General features: G+C 42.9%; 1 protein-coding gene across 6 annotated transcripts; it reads right to left on the reverse strand.

Moving 5' to 3' along the window:
- On the reverse strand, nucleotides 1–23238 carry npnta (nephronectin a). 6 transcript variants are annotated; one of them, XM_088372653.1, is made up of 14 exons: nucleotides 22955–23238; nucleotides 19861–19961; nucleotides 16824–16874; nucleotides 14881–14973; nucleotides 11931–12014; nucleotides 8217–8336; nucleotides 7430–7549; nucleotides 6510–6644; nucleotides 5693–5815; nucleotides 4516–4890; nucleotides 2366–2449; nucleotides 1830–1928; nucleotides 1251–1510; nucleotides 1–1087 (listed from the first exon to the last, which is right to left on the reverse strand). In XM_088372653.1, exons 1-14 carry the CDS (start codon nucleotides 23026–23028, stop codon nucleotides 977–979), a joined length of 1830 nt encoding a protein of 609 aa, XP_088228779.1. In that variant the 5' UTR covers nucleotides 23029–23238; the 3' UTR covers nucleotides 1–976. The 6 variants fall into 6 exon arrangements, with proteins under 6 accessions (XP_088228779.1, XP_088228778.1, XP_088228781.1 ...); XM_088372652.1 differs by having other exon boundaries at nucleotides 11931–12017; XM_088372655.1 differs by lacking the exon at nucleotides 16824–16874 and having other exon boundaries at nucleotides 22955–23237.
- Between the last annotated feature and the right edge of the window lie 75 nt (nucleotides 23239–23313).

Consider the following 23313-nt stretch of genomic DNA (forward strand, 5'->3'; position numbering starts at 1 on the left):
TGTCAGTCAAACATGATTTATTTACAACCGGCTCTGCGCTAATTTCGAATATGGATAACACATGCATAGGATGCAACGTTTTAAAAAAAAAATCATCCAGTGCCCTTCATCATCATCAATAAATGTGCTTTACAGCTTAGGGGAAAATTGAGAAAGTACTTCAACAATGTACAGTACACACTGTGGTCAATTAAAAAGTATCACTAGTATTTTTTTTTTTTTTTTTGAAGTGTGATTATTTAGCAGGAGTGCATTTACAGTATGTCTGAAGCACACAATGAATGGTTGCATTTGAGTATATATACATTTACAGTAACAATTTGTAAAAGCCATCAGTTTTCTGTAGCAAACGGCACTTGATAGACAATAATTGTACAGTAGAGCATAGCGTATATATCCGTGTACTGATCTCAGGATAGAGACACAAAAAGATTGTGATTTAAACAAAATAAAGCTGGTAGCGCTTTGGGTTTTGAAATACTGTGACTATCGAGTATGAAAATAGCTGCACTGTTTAGGAGAGGAACAAAGCAAGTGAGAAAAATGTCCATAAGATGATGAGAATCAAGTCACAGATTTAATTATACATTTGGTAATTATGTGTGTGTCGGGGGGGCAATATTTAAAGTCAACTTGTTTCTCAATTGTTCTCATACAGTGGTTTTATTTTGATCAGATCAGATGAGTAAGAAATGAACACCAGTGGCCACCACTGGTCCGACCACAGCAATGAGCAAAGCGACGACACGGGCAGCGGCGGGATTGTAGATGGACGTTACCATGGCAACCACACAAGTGCAGGTCTCCAAGTCAGATGGTGCTGATGTCGACTTCAGTCTTTTCCAGAAGCACACTCTGCTGCTGTTCATTGGTTTGGACGCCAGCGGGCGCCAAGTGCGAAAAGGTGTCCGACCAAGAGTCACGACTCCTCGAGATGAATAGTTTTCGTTTCCTGGTTCGTCCTCGAGCTGCCGCGTCAGAGACTCGTCGGGTCGCGATCGTCCGTGCAGGAGCCTTTTGCTAGCGAGATGTCGTCCACCGCCATCTCGCCGCTACGTCCTCGTCCGCGCTCGCCCTTCAGCACCACCTGGTGGGAGCACAGTCACGAGTTAACGCATTGCATCAATTTTTCAATGAATTTATTATTATTTCTTTTTAAATTAATTTCTGGGGCTGTGCAAACGAGGATTAAGTGGAACGAAAATGAAAAATGACTCCAGCCCCGCCAAGGCTTTGGTGAGGGGACTTACGCTCTCCAGGCCCGTCCCCCACAGCGTTATTTGGGTGTGTCTCCAGTTGTTGCCGCCCGTCCTCCCCCATACCGCCGGGCCGTAGCGGGCACCTTTCTTCACAAACACCTGCAGCACGCCCACGTGGTGACCCGCCAGCTTATGGCGGAATGACAGGCATAGGTTGCCCTCGTTCCACGGTGGGGCCAACGGGAGGACCAGCCTCGCCCCCCGCCCCGTCCTCTTGTTGCCCACTTCGGGGATGGTAAGGTAGCGTCCGCCTGAGGAGAGAAACGCCGGAAATATTTTCCAGATTCTGCTTGGCATCACACAAAAATACGTCAGTGCAATTCAAACATGTCTGCGTTATGTAAAAGCAAAGACCGAAAATTGACGATAATTGGAGTCGAAAGTGCCACTCGTTGCCTTGGCATCACACAAAAATACGTCAATTAAATTCAAACATGTCTGCGTTATGTAAAAGCAAAGACCAAAAAGTGACGATAATTGGAGTCAAAAGTGTCACTCGTTGCCGTAGGACTTCATCTCATCTCATCTCATCCAAGATGGTGCTGTTTGCATTTTGCAGACTTTCATTACCTGCCGGGTCGGGCGTTGTCTCCCAGTGCACGTCTCCGTCCTTGTCCCTGATCCATCCGCAGAGGCCGTCGTCGAAGGAGCAGCTCAGGAAGCCTGAATCTGGACAACATTTAAGAGCGCAGGCAGCAAGTCGTCGCGTTACAAAAATAAAAACGTACTTTAAATTTTTTTAATCTTTTTTGGTTTTGAGTCAGCTCTCTGTTGTCACAACAAAGCCAAACACAATGTGAATGCATTTGCCCAAGATCCAGAGCCAAGTCACCAGGCCTGTTCAGATTAGAACAAACTGTTCCAATCCCAATGAGGAAAAAAGATTTCCTCTCTAAAATGCGTGTGTACTATAAAAAACACATCCATGCAATCACAGCATGCAATGCTGAGAAATGGGGTTGCCGTGACGACGGCATTACCGGAAGATCGCCCATCATTTTGTCTTTGTGGCAAAAGTTCCAAGACGTGATTGGACTCACACAGAGTCTGTGTGCTTGAGACTTGAGGCACGACAATGTCTGCACGGAATGTGCGCGGAAGCTTACCGGGGTCGTCCTTGGCTTCGTCGGCCGTGTTGCCCAGTTCGATGTCAAAGTCCAGCACCGTGTTGATGTTGTGGTCACGCGGGACTGAGGAGACAAATGACATCGTATGAATACTCAAAGAGTCAAACCTCGGTTGATTTTTTTGCTTTGTGTTGTGAGAAAAAATTTGGCTTGTGTGTGTTCAATTTGTTAGCAGTTCTTCCAAAAAGAGGCCAAGTGTGCTTGCTTCAAGTTGATTGCTTCCACTCTCAGGAAAACCAAACATGAAATGATCAGTATATTAAATTTAAAAGTTTAATAATTTCTTACATTTCTTGTTTTATTTAAAAATATTTATATAATGCAACATTTTAACCTCAATAATTATTCCATATTTCCTGAATTGTTGTATATTAGCAAAGTTGTTTGTTCAATTTTTAAAAAATATCACTGGTGATTGATGGATTGAAATACTAAAAACATTGCATATCTTTAAAAAAAATATGATGATTTAATTATTTAATTGATTTAATGTTCTTGTCTCACAGTGAGAGGAAAAATAACAAAAATTGCAGGCTATTATTAGCGCACATTAACTTTTAAAAAAAAACTGCGCGTGTTACATTTTGAATTCTGGTCATTGCTCAAAACCCTTCAGTCTTTCTTAAACAAAAATCAAAGATTAATTAACAAAAAAATCAAATCTAATTTGCGCTCCAGCTCTCGCCACGATATAATGAGAGGCGCTAATAATAAAAAGGATGGGCCTCTGGCGTACTGAGCCTCTTCCAGACTCATGTGACCTCTGATGGGTCCAACGAGTGAGTCATAAAAGCCGGCAGGGCGTCTGAATGCCAAAGACGCATGCAAGTGGAGGAGGAGGCCGCACCAGAACCTCCAGCGATCCTTGGCATCCAGGGCTCAATGTGTGTGTGTGTACGCAGATGGTCTTTGAAGGAATGTACCCAAATGACGCCACCTCCCCCCCTCCTTCTACTTGGATATCAAGCATCCGGTCAAAGAGTGTATAAATAAAACCATCCTGATGGAGGAAAGTGTAACGTGAACTCTGAGGCCGGAGGCTGTAAGCAGATCTTCAACTGCCGTCTGATTGGACGCGGGCAGGCACATCATAACATGAACTCTGTTGTCTCGTGTTGGCGTTAATGACCGATGATGAATCTCTCCGAATATTCTCAAGGCTCCTTCCTTTTTATTTGCGAGCGATTATATGAAGAAGTGCTCAGTGGGGGGAGTCATCTCCGAAAAGCAGCAGTAGACAGGTGCTAATGAAATCCGCTCTTATCCCTCGGCCCCCCCCCCCCACCAGCATTTCTAATTATGTGCCGCCATCTGCCCACGCAAACATCTCACCTGCGACGATCAACTTTGCAGCTGCACGCTTTTTGAATTTTACGTATTGTTTCCCCAAAAAATCCATTTATGTTCTAGTTAGATGCTTTGCAGTTTAAATATAAAATGAAAGCTATCAGCGGCGACAAACACCCCCCTCCCCTTTTTTTTTTTTTTTAAAATGGCAGATGTTCGAAAATGATCATCAATCTTTGACTGCATGTTCCATCCACATTAGATGGAAAATAATTTAATGTCACCCATCTGTCTACGAGAACCGATTTTGATGCTGCTTTCGATGAGCAGACAAAATTTCTCAGACAAATGCGTCTTTGAAGGACACTTGAAAATGAACAAATTGTGCTTCAAATGGTTGTTATAATAAAATAAAAAGTAGAAATCTTTAGCTCATTGAGCCTTGAGATCCACGTTTTGAAACCTGAAACCTTTTTTTTTTTTTTTTTTTAAGATGCACTCATAGAAGCAACATGAATGTTTTGAATGCGGACTACATGATTCATCACCGGGCATTTTCCTTTTTACCTAAGTGTTCCCAAGTGAGTAATAATAACAAGCATTTACCCAAAGGCTGAAAAAACAAAAGCTTTACAACCTGTTTCAAAAATATCCAAGTATCTGAAAGTGCTTTAAAAGTCAGATGTATAAGTTTTATTAGCAAAGTAGCTTTTAAAGCCTTGTGCTGCCTCTAAATGCTCATAAAATCCCCAACACGATTTGCTAAATGGCCTATAATGCCACTAAGAGCCACAAATGTTTTTTATTCATGCTATGAGGAAAGAAAAAAAACAAAAACTTACTGTGCACATCTCCTCGCTGCTTGGTTACGTCCTTGTGGATGCTGTTGTCCACAGTGGTCATCTGCGGAGGCGGCGGCGGAGTCGTCGCCGGGGCTCGTCTGGTCGTCGTCGCCGCTTTTGTGGTGACCAAGGCCTCGCGAGTGGGTGCGGGTGGCCTCCTGGTTGGGACCAAGGGCTTCCGGGTGGTGGTCCTCACCCTCGGTGGGGGCGTGGCGATCGTGGTGGTTTTGGGGGCGACGGTGAACACCCGCCTGTGGGTCACCGGCGGACGCGGCGTAGTGGTGGTCCTCCTCAGGTCCACGTCGGGCAGGTAGTTATGGAAGCTGGGAGGCAGTTTGCCCGGTCTCGGCGGGTCTATGGCCACCTTGGGAATAGCTGGAATGACAAGAACGTGCAGATGGAGCGCTAACAAGTCGTGAAGGTGTAATGAGGCAGACAATTGGCCATCAAGTGCCGGAGCAACACTTAATATGCATCAAGTGGCTTCCGCAAAGCTGCCATGTCCTAAAATGTCTCTCTTTTCGTATTTTAGCACGTATGCTGTTCAGAGTCACATGGGAGCTGGAGAGCAGCACAGAAGAAAAATATATATTAATTTTTTTTAATCGTTATAAATTCAAGCACAAATGTCCAAACTGTTCTATTTTTATTTTGACACTACTGGTCATGATGGTGTAAAAAGTTCTAAAAATTTAATTCAGACCACACGCAAACATCTCGATGATGTCATGGAGCTTTTGTTCTCATGCGCATTCTTCACGTCAAGAGGCGTGATGGGGGTCTGTGGTGTTGTCGGGGTAAAGGATCGGGGAAGGGGGGGGGGTCGCCTCATCCGGGTTTCACGTGTGAGGAATGTGTGCGGACAAAAGCTCTGCACCTCAGTTGTCGCGTTCTCATCTTACTCCCAACTTTGATATGCGATTCCCATGTTGGATATTTAACACCCCCCCCCTTCGATGATGGGGAGAGGAAGCAGCGTGTCCTTCGTGTTCACTAGACTGCCACGGCGTTAAGGACTCAATGATTCAAATTCTCAGAGAACTAATGGACCGTGCAAGATCAGGGGGAAGAATATCCCCGTAAAATAAATAAATCTTACGAGCTCAACGACACTTTGGCCTGATTTAAAAAAAAAAAAAAAAAAGAGAAGAGCATGTGATAAGGGCAGTGAGCTTACGTTTGCAGTCGCGACCCATCCCCCTGTAGCCGTCTTTGCACTTGCACTTGTACGAACCCGGCGTGTTGAAGCAGGTGGCGTAGCCGCCGCAGCGACCCGTCTGCAAAGCGCACTCGTCCACGTCTGAAAGGAAAACCCGGTAGGGGAGGGGGGGGGAACAGTCCACATTGAATGAGCGATCGTGACGAGACTGCCGAGGCTTATTAGCTTTGAATCAAGGCTACTGTGATGGACAGTGAGATGAAGGAATAAATTGGAGGCAGCACAGTAGACCTTGAACGCTTTGGAACTTGGAATTTGACCGCTTAAATTGTGGAGAAAGAAGCCTATATATATTTGAAGGATATATCTTTAAGGCCAGGTCTAGGAGATCATAATGTAATTCATTATATTGAATTTTTTTTGGGGGCCATTTAGACCTTCTAAATTACAAATCACATAAAAGGTGAAAAATGTTCGAAATGATTAAATCCTAAAAGATTTGTCGCAGCCTTTTTTTTTCTAATAGCATTGCATTTAAAAGTTGGAAATGATAAAATCAGACAAAAGTTGATAACCTCCACAATTTTTATCGTGTTCGCATTACCAAAATGATTAAAAAAAAAAAAAAATCCATCCAGAATAAAACCGAGATGCTTCAATTGAATTTGAAAACAACTTTTTTTGAACTGCCTCATTTTTTTTCCCCCTTTTCTTTCATCCGCCTACTCGCTTGGCTGTTTTTGAAACGGTAAATCCTGCAAAAGTTCAAATGACAAAGAACCGGCCCGCACTTCCCATCGTCCTCTGTATAAAAATCAACGTGAGCGAGGCGTACCGATGCACTGGTATTTCCCGTTGATGTATTGCAGATCGAAGCCGTCGTGGCATTTGCAGATGTAGCTGCCGAAGGTGTTGATGCACTTCCGGAACCTGGGGCACACGGCCAGCCCGGTTGCACACTCATCCACGTCTGCAAAAAAAAAGACAATCAATTTGACGGCTTGGGGCTTTTGTTTTTTCGTAAGCTTCTCATCTTTGGGCGTTATTATGCAGGCACGAAACACATCCCAAATTAGAGCGTCTGCAGTCTGGGCTTGTTTGGGAATGGACCTCACATGTTGTTCCTAGAATATTCCTAGTGTGACTTTTTGGTGCCAAGAGTCCTGTTACCCGACCCGGGACTTTCTGCCTCATCTTCATTCCGCCATTGAAAGCCAGAACCTCCTTGTTTGGAGCGATACAAGTCTACTTTGCTAAACAGAACCATCAAAACAAAGGTCTTTCCTGAAACGGGTCATAAAAGTTTAGCACTGACGGAAGTGGAGCATCCCGTGCAACACCTGCAGCGGGTTTTGCTTCTCCTCCTCCTGTCTTTATGACTGATGTCCATTCCGTGTCCTACAATTACCCAACCCACAAGTTATACGGGGCCGTAGGGCAGAAATGAAAACTCTCTAGTACTAAAAAAAACAGCTCGGTTATTTGACCAAATTGTCAAGGTCAAGAAAGCCGGGCTCTGTTTGGGAGTCCGTCCAACTCTGATTTGTTTTTGCTCCCACGTTGACTCTACTAAACCATTTTTATGGTTTTACATTGCAAGCTCTGCCAAAGTAATGAAAGTTTGCTTTTAGATCCAGTCAAAAAAAAACAAAAAAACACGCCATTCCTGTTGGTGATCCATCAGGCGAGGGAGGAGCAGCCAGCGACTCAACTTTCATGCCAGAGGTGGTAAATAAAGACGGCGACGTCACTTACCCACGCAGGTTCTGCCATCCGGAGCCAGCTGTAGCCCCGGCGACGGACACTGACATCGGACCTCTCCTTTCAGAACCTCGCAGCCGTACTGGCAGTTGGCCAGGCCGCAAGTACGAAGGTCTGCTCCATACAAAGGAAACAAGACACATTAGCAAGTCGGTGCCCCCGAGAGAAAGCGCTCTCACGACTATCCCTCATAAGGGCGAGGCGGGCAAAAAAATACGATGACATTGTTACATTCGAGAGAGCGACTAACGTCCTCTATAATTACAGTTTATTTCCCGAGCCATTAGCGACATGGGCTCACATGAAAACCCTGAGAATCCCTCTAAAACGATTATACGGACAACTGGAATTTGCTCTCGATAACTTCCAACCGTGAAGAGGAAATTGAAAAGCCGGGGCCCGTTCTGCCAGAACGCTTGTCGGTTTGAGGAGGGTGGAGCTGGACTGATTAAACGCCGCACTGATCTATTGATCAGAGCGCAGGCGGGAGAGACGGTCCTAATACAGTCGGTAACGCAGCCTCGAGTGGTGAGCCGCGAAAAAAAAACCAAGTGAGACGCTCAGGTGGGGGAAAACACCAGGAGAGGATGTTCATTAAAGGCGAGGTGACGGAATTTATAGGGAGACATGCACAGGCATTGACTCGCTTGCTGGAGCAGCCAATCGGATTCCATTGCTCTGAAAGATTTCTGGATGTGGACGGAATGGATTGGGTTATAATCTCAGACAGGGATCGATAAAGGCTCGATTGTTTTTCCGATGAATGGAGAAACATACGTACTTCCGCAGGTGCCGTCGGGCATCAGCATGTAGCCGTTGAGGCAGTAGCACTTGTAGCTGCCGTAGGTGTTCATGCACCTGTGCTTGCAGGGCCGTGGCTTCAGCCCGCACTCGTTCAGATCTGCAAAGCAGACGGGAAACGGCGTCAGCGGAACGAGGGAGGGGCACAAATTAGTCAAGGAGGGCAGAGGTGAAGAGGTTGGATCCATTCAAGCGCAGCGGGTTGTGTTTGGAAAGAAGCGCCGCGACATGTTTGGACGTGCCCATGGAGCTCGCCTTCTCTGACGGGAAGAAGAGAAGTTGCGGGAAAAAGTTAACTGCGGTTGAGGTTGCAAAAGTGGCAAATTTCCGGCAAAATATGCTTTGGGATTTTGTAAAGCATGGATTGAAAGGTGTCATAGTCAAGGATAAACATTTTATTCATGTTTGGTTATAAAAAGACTTTCATGCACAATAACATAAATTAATTGTGATTTTTACAGATTATTCATAAATTTGATGTTTTTTTAAATACTTAATCGAATAATCAATTATTCCAGTGTCTAACACAAACATGGGTGTTGAGTTAAATATTACTGATGATGACAATATATAAAATGAACAATATGTATAACAATATAAATAAATAAATAAATAAATGAATGAATGAATAAATAAATAAATAAGTAAATAAATAAATAAATAAATAAATAAATAAATACACAAGCCACCCCTTCAGAAAATTTGGTATATTCCTGATTTAGGTATATTGATTTCCAATTCCCAGAAAGTTCCCAATTTTGAAAAATTCCCTAAATTGTGCAAAAATCTATCTGCACGTGATAGTGAGACGTTATTAAATCGTGCTGACTCATCGGGACGGCATCCAACTGTCTTTCATAGAAGCACTGCATCATTCTCGGCTTCTTTCATGTTGACAGGCCACCCACGGGGCGTGTAAAAAATCCCATCAAAAAAAATTGGCATTTTTTATTTATTTTTTTCCCAGGAAGTATTTTCCATGACTGGACCATAGGTAGAGCTAATAAGAGTATAAATCTCCATTCCCTCGCTGCAATTGCATCACTGTCATCGCTGCTCTCAACCCGTCAGCGAGCTGAGAAACGATCCTTCTACAACTTCATTTTCTTCTTGATTCCTTAACGCTTTAACCAGGCAAATATGACAGTTTTATTTCTTATTTATGCTCAACAGCCCCTGGGGTGACTTCCCGACGGCTGACTATTCTGTGAGAAAAAGCACAAGTGTGACTAATGGTTTTGATGCCTTCTCCTTGGCCACGCTGCAAGCTGCTAACCATCTTATAAACACACACAAACACACACACACACGCAACATTTTACTCCACGGGTGCATTAAATCTCAACCGTCTACAAACCACATTGAGCGAATTGGCGGCAAAATCATGACCTACAATTCTACGCTTAATGTACTGTACAGTCACAAATTGCATCCGAGGAATTTATTTACTCGATGGGGACGTGTCTTCGAAGAAGGATGTCATCATAAACGTAACTCCCAGATTTGTCCTAAAGCCTCACTGGACACATCCAAAACTTGAACTGCATTGTTCGGATTCTCTGTTGAACATAACTCACGTTGACATAGATCCAACAAGGAAGTCCAAAAAGGCAAATTTTCCATGAATGAATGGGCTTATATTTTAAGACTATTATTACAGCAGCTTTGGTCAAAGTCCAGCCAATTAGCTTTCTTCAATCGGTTCTACAGAGCATGTAAGAAGAGCTTAAGGATGAGCGCAAAAATGGGATAGCTCACATGCTAACAAAGACTACAAAGTCCGAAGATCAACTGGGAGCAAACAGAACATCAACAGTTGTCTCCATGACATTTGTAAATAAACTCAATTTTGTCTTGGATACGGCGTCATGGGCTCATATAAATTCCATCATCATGAGGTTTTAAGGCTGCTTTGTAAATGATCCCAACTTAAGCACCACAAACACGTGAGCAGTGCTTTATTGGTGGGACTGCTACATAACTTCTATATTTAACGTACTGTATGCCACGGGACATACGATGGATGGAATTCTTCTATTTATAGCGGCTTGCGGTCCGCTAAAGCCTGGCTACTGTTAGCGTTAGCATTGAATGCAGCTGAGGGAATACATTCCCTGAACACACACCAAGTGAAACATTTTGTTTGGCGCCTTGTTATTGGTTTTCATAATAAAATGGAATTGAATTTTAATGAGTTTATTCGAAGTAACAGGTCAACTGCAGGTCACGTTTTCTCAATAATAAAACACATGACACAAAAGCTCTTGAAATTCTTCACCGGCACTTTCAGATGAGCGCCGGCTTGCCCTTGTCAGAGGGAAGCTTTAACTGCTTCATCTTTAATGCTTTACACCTGTGTGCGCTCAAGCACAGCAAACATTAAAAAAAAAAATGTCTTCACTTTTTTAATTACCGCTGTCTGCCCACCGAACAAACGCGGTACCCCCAAAAGCTGACAGTGAGAGTTCTCATTAAAGAAAACCAACGGTGACACCGTCCAGCGGGTTCTTCGCTTGCCGGCGGCGCTGAAAACCAAACTGAAATGAAAAAGCTGTAAGTGGAATACTCACGGCGCCCAGTTTGAGAGCTGCTGTTCCAAATGAAATCTTTGAGACTTTTAAAAGAATCATGTCAAAAGAATAATAATGTGATTCAATGTGGGCTTTGGCAACTCCCGTTGCTTGAGCTCCAAGAAGAGTGGAGAACACATGCCAAACGCAGCCTGTGAGAGGAAAAGGATAAGATGCGGAGAAGTTATAACAAGTGACAGAGAGAAAAGTGTGATAGCTCAAGGCTGAATGGTGCTGGTGAAACTCGAAAGCAGGCGGGCGAGACTATGTTCAAGTGTTACTTTCAAATTCCAACTTGTCATGTCCAATTCACGACCCATCATGTCCCTTCCTCAGGAAATAACACTGGCTAGCTCACAACGCATGTTTTGTTATGCTAGCCGTCGCGTTCCTCCTTCACAAAGTATAGCGAGCTCACAACCTGTCCCATTTGATAATTGTCAAGTGTCTAGCGCTGTCTAGCTAGCTCACTATCCATGTCTGTTCTCGTTTCGACGACTTGTATCACTTCCTGATAGGCTGTAGGACTGCCAAGCTAGCTCACTATGTCCTATCCCGTCCTATCCCATTCACATGGTCGAGCACGGTCTAGCTAGCTCACAATCCGTGTCGTACCCCATTGTGTTTGCTACTTGCTAAATCCCTTTAGGTTGTACAACTGCCAAGCTAGCTCAATATGTCCTATCCCGTCTTGTCCCATTTGCTACTTGTCGCGTTCCGTCCTCACAGGCTCTAGCCTGATTTAGCTAGTTCACCATGGTGAAATTGAGTTGTGTACTGAGGGAAACAAGTTTCATTGAGGTATGCCGTGCTGCATTCCCTACAGACAGATCTCAAAAGTGGGCTCCTTTTGTCAGGGATTAGCTCTCCGGGCAATGTTCTACCTTGGAAGGAGTGGTCGTGAGCAGCATCGAAAAGTTGAGAATAGCCTTTAAGGAGCACAAGATGACAAAGGAGAAGGCTTAGGATCTACGCATGCTCTGCATTTCATGCGGGCATTCCTCTAGTTTGGATCGGATGTGCTATTTCTTGTGACCTCCCCTCAAAGAAGGGGACTTAATGATAGAAGTGGAGAGTGACGTCAACTCCTTCACCATGCACCACGTCGGAAGGATAAATCTCACCCTCTGTGACCGGATGATGGTCCACAGGTAGAAATATGGGTAGGTGACTGGACCACATTGGTGGAGTCAAATAGTCCGGCTGTTCTTCTTGCAAAAGAAGGTTTTTGGTGGAAAGTAATTTGAAAAAGAAAAAGTGGTGGAGGGACAAGAGAATGAAAAGGCAGTGGATTAGAACACCTCTGACCACCACATTCCTGGAAAGTAAAGAGGAACATTACGCAGTAAAGAGGATTACACTCATGGCTGTTTGGGAGAAAGTGTTGTGTTTTCCCCCGCCAGCCGTTCATCCGTTGCTTTTTTTGTAGTCGGATCTAAGGGAATTACAGTATCTTATGGATTTGTACCATCCTTCGGTAAAGCGTGTCAGAAGGCTCAAAGAGCACCGCTTCCATTTAAAGAAGCGAATCATCGCCCCGACGACAAACGCTTAAGCCTGAGGAATTTCAGGCATTCTGCTTTCTCCCCGTCCAACTATGTTGTCCTCCCGGCACCAGACACCTGTTTAGATGTGACCATAGTGCTACACTTGACTGCTTTGGACAGCAACCATTTCAAAAGGAGACGTTTCAACTTGTGCACAATACAGTGCCCTTTTTTTTTTTTTCCCCTCGGTCGCTGTTCTGTAAAGAATGAACAATAGGCCCAAAATTGAATTGACATCTTTTCTATACTGTATTTTCCGCACGATAAGGCGCACTGGATTATAAGGCGCATCTTCAATGAATGGCCCATTTTAAAACTTTGTCCATATATAAGGCGCACTGGATTATAAGGCGCACCTTCAATGAACGGCCCATTTTAAAACTTTGTCCATATATAAGATATATACATTTGGCCCGCCGGCTGGACTCAATATTGGTCCATATATAAGGCGCACCTGATTATAAGGCGCACTGTCGGCTTTTGAGAAAATTGGAGGTTTTTAGGTGCGCCTTATCGTGCGGAAAATACGGTAAATAAAATTTAGGGTAGGTTAAGGTGTGCTTATTGAATTGGGTTTTAAGGAGGATCCTTCTATTTGTTGTCCCTCGTAAACATTTATACCACCTTTGCTTCCAACCTTCCCTTTGTCCTTCCTTTGTTCCTTTTTACTTCCTTCATTCTTTTCATAGATTTCCTTCCTTAATTCCTTCATCCCAATCTCCTTTGCATCCTTCTGAATAAATGAATTCAAAAAGTGTTAACAATGTCTATTTCTGGCTCGCCTTGTACATGTAACAGTGTGTACTGTGTGTACAGTGAGTGTGTGACTGTAAACAAGAGAAAAGGATTTGGAAAGCCACATTGGAAATGTTGGAGATGTGGCGCCTTCAGCTAAGTCTTTAAATAGCGGGTCAACTCAACCTCATCAAAGTCACCTACGCGCAATAATCATCTCATTAGAAGGTTCGCTTCTGCCACCGGTCGGGGAAGCCAAATTGTCTGGACGGATTATGGCGGTGATGAGTTTATTTGCGTAGCGTGATTAAAAAAAATCCCCAAACGCTTGCAGACATCTGGAGGAGGATCTTGACAGGCGTTTGTTTAACGATTCATTTATATGCAATCCCATCTCGAGAGTGTGCGCGGAAATAGCAAAGCAACTCGTGTAAATACGAGGATGGGCCTGGCGGTAAAACGGCATTTTGTCGGGCATAATGAGAGCCTCTCAGGGGGGGGCTGAATGCAATCGTAGCCCTTTATGGGGAATACATTTTGTTTTTTTAATGAAGTCATAATTCTGTCAATCACGTCACTATCATATAATTTGATACTTTATTCTATTTGTTAATTGTCAATATTCGTTTTATTCACATCGGCTATCGTGCAAAAAGTCGATAAGCAGATCAGGGTGTGGATTGTGTTTAAAGGAATATTTTATGAATCAAAAGCTCTCAATGTATTTGATATTATCGTTATCGATACTACTATTGAGTAGTTAATCAGTCTGAAAAAAGTAGTATTGAACATTCTGACAATATAATCTAAAATTATGATGTATAGAATTACGATTGATGATAAAAAATGGTGAATGGCAAGAATAAAAAAACTAGCCAGTGCAATTTTTTTTAAATATTTAGAGTGTGTTCTTTCTAAATATTAAATTTATCAGTTAATTTGAAAAAGGTGGTTAAAAAAATCTTACATCGAACAATGCAAGATCAAATAAAACTATTTTATCTTGCGTGGGTTGCTATGATTATTACCTGACAATGCAGGACTTTATATAAAAAAATAAATCTCGTCCATCTGCTTGGCATAAAATGCTCAAGCTTTTGTGCGTTGCATCTGTTGAGTGTTTAACAGCGCCGCTGCTCTGAGCGAGCGCCCAAAGGGTCATGTGTCAGTCTTCGCCTCGCACTTAAAGCACAGGAATGCGTGTCCATTTACTAATGCAGGTGCACTGCAGACATGTTTCATTTGCATTTACTGCCAAGGCTGTTTGCTACGATTTCATTTCTCACATCATCATGTGATATAAACGCTTCAAATGTAGGTCGAGCAGGAGGGTGACGCTTTGACCTTTATTGGCAGGCGGCGCTAGTCGACGCTCGGCTTGCGACGCATATCAATCGTAAACTCCAAATCAATGTTTGATGAAGGCATGCATTTAAATGAGCGAGTTTAATCTATGGCTCGTGAATAATTCACTCTGCTTCCATAGCGCGCTCTGGCTCAAAACACCCGAGGTTGACTCCAGAAATGAAAAATGAGGGAAAAAAAATTGGGTTGAACGCATCAAAATGGCCGTTTGAATCTAGGTTAGTGTAAAGAGTTAAATATATTTTTCAAAAAATATCTGATTGAAAGTTAAAGCTAATACATTTTACTTAAGTTGCATAAAGGGGCTCATTTGGATCAAATTTGACTTTCATAGAAAATGTCCTCTGATGTCATTGAACTGCAAAAGCGCATCACTTGCAGTTTTATCACTTGAGCGCTGCACGCTGAAAGGATTCGGCCCACTCACCTTGATTGCAGGTCTTCCCCGTGAATCCTGGATGACATTTGCACTTGTTGGGCCCCACGCAGTCTCCGTGCTTGCAGCCCGACGGGCAAAGTGCTGAGTGGGAATTCAGAGAAGAAGATGAGTTTCATTCCGCCGCTTCATCACCCGGGCTTTTAAAAACGTGACATTTTATAGCAGTAAAAGAGCACCATGGTGCAATTATGGAGGACAAGACTTAATCCTGTAAGCTAGTTTATGGTGGTTTGATGGACCTTTAGGGGGACAATGCTTAATTCTATTGACACTTTTACAGCTTAGGTACATACAGTACTTAAATTTATGACACCATCTGTCATAAAAACAAGAGACTAGCCAGCATAAGTGAAGTGCTTTAATGTGGACTTGACTAAGTATTTGATCTTGATGATAAACAGAATGATTCAGGATTTTAAAAGTGAATACGCATGGTACGTCTGGCTTAATCATTCGATTAATCATTTACCGTATTTTCCACACTATAAGGTGCGCCTGAAAACCTCCAATTTTCTCAAAAGCCGACAGTGCGCCTTATAATCAGGTGCGCCTTATATATGGACCAATATTGAGCCACTAAACCAGGCGTGTCCAAAGTTTGGCCCGCGGGCCAAATGAATATGTCTTATATATGGACAAAGTTTTAAAACGGGCCATTCATTGAAGGTGCGCCTTATAATCCAGTGCGCCTTATATATGGACAAAGTTTTAAAAAGGGCCATTCATTGAAGGTGCGCCTTATAATCCGGTGCGCCTTATAGTGCGGAAAATACGGTACCTTTTTGAGGCATTATTTTTAATGGGAGTGGAGTATAATGGTATGTTCTTAAAAACTGAAAAAAAGTCATCTTGTTTTGAACAGTGTATTTTTACGATTACTGATAACTACGATTCAAATGCTGCCAATAGACGCTAGCAGCTAGCCTCGTTAGCTTGGCTGGCCAAACTTGCGTCACGTTAGTAACAAATGTGCTTCTAAAATTTGACAAACTAATGTTAGCTTTAGCCAGCGCTTGCCAAACTTGACTGATTTGTTTTCACAGACATTTTGCTTAAAAACAAAGACTGTTGAATGGTTGAAAATGTCCAGTGGACCATCAGGGTACTGTTGGAAAGTCGCCTGGAACAAAGCGCTTCGTTAGCGGGTCAAACGAAAGGTACGTCCGCTGCCAAGTTACTAGCTCAACCCAGAGGAATGCTAAGCCAGATCAGAGGCGGCCATCAGCAGGGCCTCCAGGAGTATTTATAAGTTTCGAAGCTGGCGGAGAGATCAGCGTCGATGAAGCATGGCGGGAACTCAAACAAAAAAAGGCTTCAGCAGCTGGAAGGCCAAACATAGCTGGTCCAACCGACCTTCCATTAACACCATCCAAGTGGTGACACACTTTCACTGTGCTGGCTTCATTATTTGTACGGTAACTATGGTAACATCCTGATTAAGTTAAGTGGCCGTGCGATGGATACCGCATGAGCAAGGGCTATTTTTGGTTTCGAAGATGATCGTTGTTTTCATCTATATTTTCGGATGACAGTAACCAACAGAAGGTAAATCACATTCTTCGCGGTTCTGGAGTTCATAGTTCAAAACTGGCTGGAATGTCATACTTTTCCAATCGATTAATGATGGTATTGATCGGATGCGGAAATTAAGACAACTGATCAACCCGAGTTTGACCAAATTTAAAATTCTGAATGCATTGCAAACTATTACCACATCATATTTCTTTGGTACTGTAAATTCAGTTGGACGATAATCCGATCGATGTCCAGCCATCCAGGACACTTTGGGACTTCCGCTACAGTTGGGTTAAAGAGTTTAAGTGGCGAGAGGATCGGGGTGACTTTGGATCTATAAATAATTCAGAAGATGTGCCTACCCAACCCCGCCACTTCTCTCAGCGATCATACGACCAATAACATGTGGAGCTAACCTTGGGGCTGGCACCTTATCCCGACTAGCCTGTGAGTTAAGACGAAGGGAGCTGCAAGACAAACAGCCACATAGACAAGAACACAGTTGCAGGCATTGAAAACAATGTGAGATGTTTAGTGAGGTTTTTTTTTTTTTTTAAAGCCCCAGTTCCACCAAATTGCATTAGGAATTGGTTTTAGTCAATTACGCAACAAAATGATGTTCTTTATAATTCCTGTTTTGCATTCCAAACTATTAAAAACCAAAGTATTAGACTCAGTGGAAATGGGACTTTCGCCTCCTCAAAATAAACAAAAAAAAATAGCTTTAAAGTTCCGGAGTCACATGTGTGGGTAATTTTTTTTGGGGTGGATCATTTTGTATATGTTGAGATTAGCGTTTTGATTCTTGCTTGCCAGGTATCTTTTGTGTTGATGTTTCCACCTCGGTTTTATTTCACCACGATTTTCCCGACGCCCATTTATCATATATATCAGCTCAAGCTGCAGACACTTTCAAGCGGGGGCCGAGAAAAATAAAACGATAAGAAAGCCGCCTACGGATCATGGCGACAAAGTGAAACTAAAACGGTATCGCTTGACTGTTTTTTTTCTTATTCTTTTTTAATCGCGTCTTTCAAAGCTCAAGTGACCGAGTGGAAACATAATCTTTGTTTTTGTCCAAACAAAGCCAGTTAAACAAAGTCCTGGTCTCAGTGGCCTTGGAGCCCACCGGGAAACTAATACATGGCCTGTCTGGGACGAAAATGAACCCGCCTACGTATGCGGTTACACCGCAACGAGACGGGTCAATATTATTCATCGCTTTATTGATATTGGACCTGCTAGTGTTCCTTTTCTGTAACCACAATTTTAAAGGAAGGGACATGGTTAGAATGAAATATTTTTTTGGACACAACAACAAAGCGATTACCGTATTTTCCACACTATAAGGTGCACCTAAAAACCTCAAATTTTCTCAATGCGCCTTATAATCAGGTGCGCCTTATATATGGACCAATATTGAGCCACTACAGCAGGCGTGTCCAAAGTCTGGTCTCATAATGTGACACTACAGTGGAAGAAAAATTGTCCCAAGAAATCAGAAGATGTGGATTTGATCTAAAATTTCATTCAAAACGTTCCATTGCGGTCAATGATCCCGACAGCAGCTGGTCGGAATAAGAAGCTCCAAGCGGAGCTTCCGGAGCATCTGAACATTAAACAGAGAGTCGAAGCCTGCCAAAGAATTTCGCCAGCTCGTCTTCCTCGGTCTCTTGTGCGCTAAACTTCTGAATCTCACACCTGTGGACTCGTTATGCTTTTGTTCTTCTCTCCTGATTTCTTTTTGTTTTTTCAAAAAAGTGATAGATTTTTAAAGTTGCATGAGCCCACGAGCTCATCTATGTAATCTCTCCTGTCAGAGGAGGTCAGCGGCACCTTCAAGCAGCTTGTCATGTTCACACGGCTGAGATTACTCTCCTTTTCTCGGACTTTCAAAGAATACTAATGCGCATCTCGGATAAATAGGTCAGGCCGTGTCCACAATAACAAAATATCGATTTCAGTTTTAGCCGATTTATTTGCTGATTTTTTTTAAATAAACCTGTAAAACAGCATTTTAGGTGTGAATGGAATGAAGTCATCACACATTTAGTTTAATACTTTGTTAAAATTATATATACAATAAATTAAATGATTCCAGATAGTGGCCATTGCATTTTAGTTAACCCTCATTTAATTTAAAGACTGTAGCCTTCCATTGAACTCTGTTGATGGATGAGCTCAATAAGGAACACATGCGACTCCGGAACAACATGGAAGGTCACGCACTGCTGCTTGGCTGCTCATCTTGAGGCATGCTTTGTTAATTCTTTAATCAAAACATAAAGTATATCTATTCCATAGGGTAGATGTAAGGATTATTAAAAAAATATAGTATCATGCTTTGTATCAACCCGTTCTCATGAGAAATGAGATTTTGGAAAGATTCAATTCCCATGAGAAAAGGTTGTTCTATTTTAAAAAAATGTGAATAAAGCAAGGGGGGGGGGGGGATATCATGCTTTGTTTTGGGTGTAGGGTGAGGATTAAAAAGACAGATTTGTCTTGGAAGGACTTTAAATTAATCTGGATGAAAAGAAAAGACCAAAGAATGTAAAACTGGCTGAGGCCAGGGTGAGTTCACTCTTTTCTCGCCGGAAGGACGCTTAGAGCCAGAGGATGGCCCGTCTCCACAAATTCATCACACGCAAACAGCAGTGCGCGACATCTTTCCCCATGTACACAACATTTAATGAAACAATAATGGATTAAAACAACAACAAACATGCAGAGCTATGAACCCTTTAAGCCTTTTCCTACCATGGGAAATGAGCATTTTATCCACCACATTTAGACAGTTTAGCTAGTTATGCTAAGCTAAACAGACTACTTAGCTAACCAATTCCATTTCCTGTAGTAGAAAAAGCTTACGGGTTAGTAGAGCGCTAAACAAGCAAAGCAGCAGCAGAGTACAGGGTGTTTGCTAGCATGTTAGCATGTTAGCATGTTAGCATGTTAGCACTAGACTCATCAAACTACCAAAGAATACACAACCCGTATCCATCAGAGAGAACCAGTGTGTGTGTGTGTGTTTGTGTGTTGATTTTGGGCGTAAATTGTGTGCGTTCGGAAACACTCTGAATATTTGGAAACTCGTTGGCCGTTGTTCCAATAAGCTGGTTATTCAGAGCGCCCCAAAACAGGACTATTGGGAATTGTGTCAAAGTGAATTTCTAATTCTACCAGTTTTGTACACAAGCATCTGCAAGTGAGAATACTTTTGCCACCTCTAGCGACACCCAATAGCTACTCGAGAAGTAGAAACGCTATTTTTTACCATTTAAGAACACCACTGAGCGTGTGCATGCTTTTCCAAGCCCTTTATCTACAGTGTTAAATTTCAAGCCACCTCATGATTCATTCATAGCATCTATTTGTTTTTGTTTTTTTTACCACCCAGCTTGACACCTCGCCAGCCCACCCCCTCCAACATTGGCATCATCGGGCACTCACGCTGGCAGTGACCCCAAGATCGGCGCGTCCATCCCCAGCAGCAGTCCACCCTGGCGCCGTAGCGGCACAGCCCGTTGGACGACGCCATCTGCCGCGGCCACCTGTGAAACGAGGCCACATGATGAGCTCGCCGTCAATTAAGATGTCAGAAGAGGGCGGGAGGGAGTTGTCCATGTTTTTATATCGTTAGGCAGATGTTCACGGTACTTCTGCTCTGTGTGTTTATGAAGAAGAAAAAGTCGGTTTACATGTAAATTACCAACGAAAAAGATTATGTTTCAAAGAAAAAATATGACTACCGTATGTTTTGTGGTTTATTTCCACGGAATGAGAAACTACAGAGCCCCGAACATGACAGGGGACAAATATTTAGGTTGGATCCACATTTTCCAAACATTTGTAAACAATAGGCGCCAGAGCACTTATGAGGGGCGGAACACCAGTGACTGCTGCTGATCTGACTTTAAAAAAATGACAAAAACATCTCGGGTTTGGAATGGAGATACCTCAATATTTAAAAAATGTTAAAAATTCCTTAAAAAATCTTAATCCATCAGAATTTATGGCTCATTATTTTGATTAATATTTACAATTAAGAAACCCGATAACACTGAGGAACACTTGTTTCTTTTTCTTCAATTTGAATGTTTACATGATTATGAGAAGCCCAAAATCAAAATCATTCAAATAATTTATGATTTATGGAGGCGTATTTTGATTTTGAAGGTTCCACCGCATGAAGCAGTTCTTCACATAGCACTTGGCGAGCAAACATCAATCCAGCAGCAGGTCGTCTTTATATAGCCCCGCAAGACAAAAGCCGCTTTGTTTGCGCCTTGCAGCCAAGTGCGACTGTCACTCAGCATTCGGGAGGCCTGTGAAAGTCTTCATGGCGACATGATGAAATGCTAACGAGTGCCCCCCTTAGTATCCCCAGCTGCCAATCACGTCCCTCTGGAACAAAATCAAAAAAAAAAAAATAGCCAGGTAAGTGTGATCATTAATAACGCATAGATTGTTTACTTCCCACTTTTTCCAAGTCATCATGAAGATGGTCCAAAACCATTTTTTTCCTCTCTCCAAATAACATCCACTGTATTCCCCCTTGTTTATTTTTTTTCATAAAGCTTCAGAGCTTTTTGGTGCCTCCCGCTGCCTCTCAAGTCATACACACACCAAATGGTTCCTTCGTGATTCTCCAGCCCGGAAGGTCCAAGCACCATACACTGACAACGGCATCACCCGGCGGGAGTCAACTTCACCGTCTTATTTCTGTGAAGTTGCCTCTGGCTTACACTACAAGACAGGAAATCAGCTGTCACCACTTCCCAGAGTGGAATGATTGGTGGATTTTTTTTTTCCCTACGTGTGTGCGCCTGAGCAAAACGATGTGGGCCGTGAAGGACCCTTCAGGGCCATGAGGATAAGCCTGTTAGGGGCGCTCTCCAAAAGGCAATAAGTGAGGGAGAGCAGGTAATAAATGGCTACCCCCCACCCCACCCCACCAAACGGCACTCATGAGATGGGGACTTACTCTCAATGAACTCATATCAGAGCTGAGACGTAAAGAAGTGCAAATCATGAGCACGGCGACAAGCCTCTCCATCAGCCGCGGCGTTAATAACGTACAATATGGCGGCGTGCATAAATGATCATTACGCTCACGCACCGTAGCCCACACGAGATATCCGTCAATGGTATTACGCCGCCGGTCGCTGTGGTGATTATAGATGAAGTGTCGAAATAATATGACGGAGGTAATTAATCTGTTTGCTACACCTCGAAAATACATCTTTGGAGCGCCTCGTTGTACGTTGTGAGTGTGTGCAAGATGGGAGGAGTGAAGAACTGGGATGGGGGGGGGGACTCCAACTTGACAGGATTTAGGATTTGGGGTCATGGAGTTCCTTAAGAGTGCCTCGTTGTTCGCCGTGAGTGTGCGCATGACAAATATTTGTCACAATATTTTAAAAACACAGTAAGACTCTACCAGGGTTTGAATAATCTGAAAAATCACGGACGGATTCTTTGTGGCACAGCATCTTTCACGTCTGAGTAAATACGCTTCCTGTTAGAACACGAGTGATTGTTGTTGTTGCTTACCTGCTGCTCCACCTTGCATTTGCAGACATCTTTTGTATAGGGGGAAAAAATACCGGTGACACTTTTATTTGTTGTGTGAGTGTTATTATAATAAAACTGAGATGTTGACACGGGCCAAAAGAGCGCATCTCCTTGATCCATGCAGCAAATATGTCACTATATTATTCCCCGTTGGGTAGAGCGGCTACACTCTCGTTGCACTTTCATCCATAAATCCTGAAGGGCTAGAAAGGCTGAATTTACACGCTATGGTTAAAGTGACATCCTTCTGATTTTTTGCTCACAAGTAATACATATCAGACAAGCCTCTTTCTTAATTCAATGGTGCCTTGAGTTTTTACCAGGTCACAGACTCTAACTTCACTCATCTTTACACATTGCAATGGAAATTACATTCTCGGACTGTTTCTTGAAAGAAAAAAAGAAGAAAAGATCAGTTCAGGGTGTATTCTGTCTCACACCTGAAAGATAAAATTTTAAAAAGTGTTGTAGTAGCATAAGACATTTATAATAAGCAATAACAGTATAGACCCCATTGTGTTATGTCAACGTGAAATATTGCAAATAAAAAAAGTGCACGTATGAGAAGCTGTGGATTAAAATAAAGAGTTTAGGCGCAATATTTCTATATTTCTGTATTTGTTCAGAACTCCAAGTAGAATCCAGTATGGTGCAAAACCAACAATAACAACACCACTGGCAATGTCAGGTGGTTTATTCAGCACTGTAGAGCGTATTTCTAATTATAGATTAAAATGCATGCAAATTTATGGAAATATGCATTCGGGGACTATACATTAAGAATCATTTGTAATTCAAAAGTTCAAAAAGAGTTGCATTATGATTAAACCCAGACGCATTTCTACTTAAATCGATAAATAAACCGAAATGCACGTTAATTAATACAAATAATTAAGTGCATAATAATCAAACTCGACATACAAGCCCAACAAAGCAAGTGCGAGACGCAACCCAAAACATGTGCACGTACCTGCCGTCAAACTCCGCTCGCGTTCCACAGCAGAAGGTGGCGACCACGAAGATGAACTTTATCCAGGAGTCCATGGCGCTTCGTCCCGATCGTTAGTCCTCTTGGAGACCAGAAAGACGCGTCGTCCGATAACAAGAACACGTTCTGCGCGTGCATGTGCGTTAAATCCAAATGTGTGGAGCGCGTGAACGAGAGCGCATAGGGTGCTCCCCCTTTCTCTCGCTGTCTGTTCCAGTGTGTCTGTCGCCCTCGTCTTGCTCTCAAGTGGAGGCAGTCACACTTTATAAAGCGGCCGGTGTACGTGCGCCTGTCGCTTTAAGAACGACGTCACGAGCGAGGCACCAAATGTCGCGCGCGTG

Source organism: Syngnathus floridae, chromosome 4 (assembly GCF_059516105.1).
Source record: "Syngnathus floridae isolate MCC-2025c chromosome 4, RoL_Sflo_1.0, whole genome shotgun sequence".
In the NCBI taxonomy this organism is placed as follows: domain Eukaryota; kingdom Metazoa; phylum Chordata; class Actinopteri; order Syngnathiformes; family Syngnathidae; genus Syngnathus; species Syngnathus floridae.

Excerpts from the sequence above, each read along its gene's own strand:
- npnta (XM_088372652.1), bottom strand. The coding sequence starts at position 23,028 with ATGGACTCCTGGATAAAGTTCATCTTCGTGGTCGCCACCTTCTGCTGT. Across the intron at positions 14,974-16,823 it reads GATAAGGTGCCAGCCCCAAG|CACTTTGCCCGTCGGGCTGC; the intron begins GTTAGCTCCACA and ends ATTCCCACTCAG. Across the intron at positions 1,929-2,365 it reads CGAAGCCAAGGACGACCCCG|ATTCAGGCTTCCTGAGCTGC; the intron begins GTAAGCTTCCGC and ends AATGTTGTCCAG.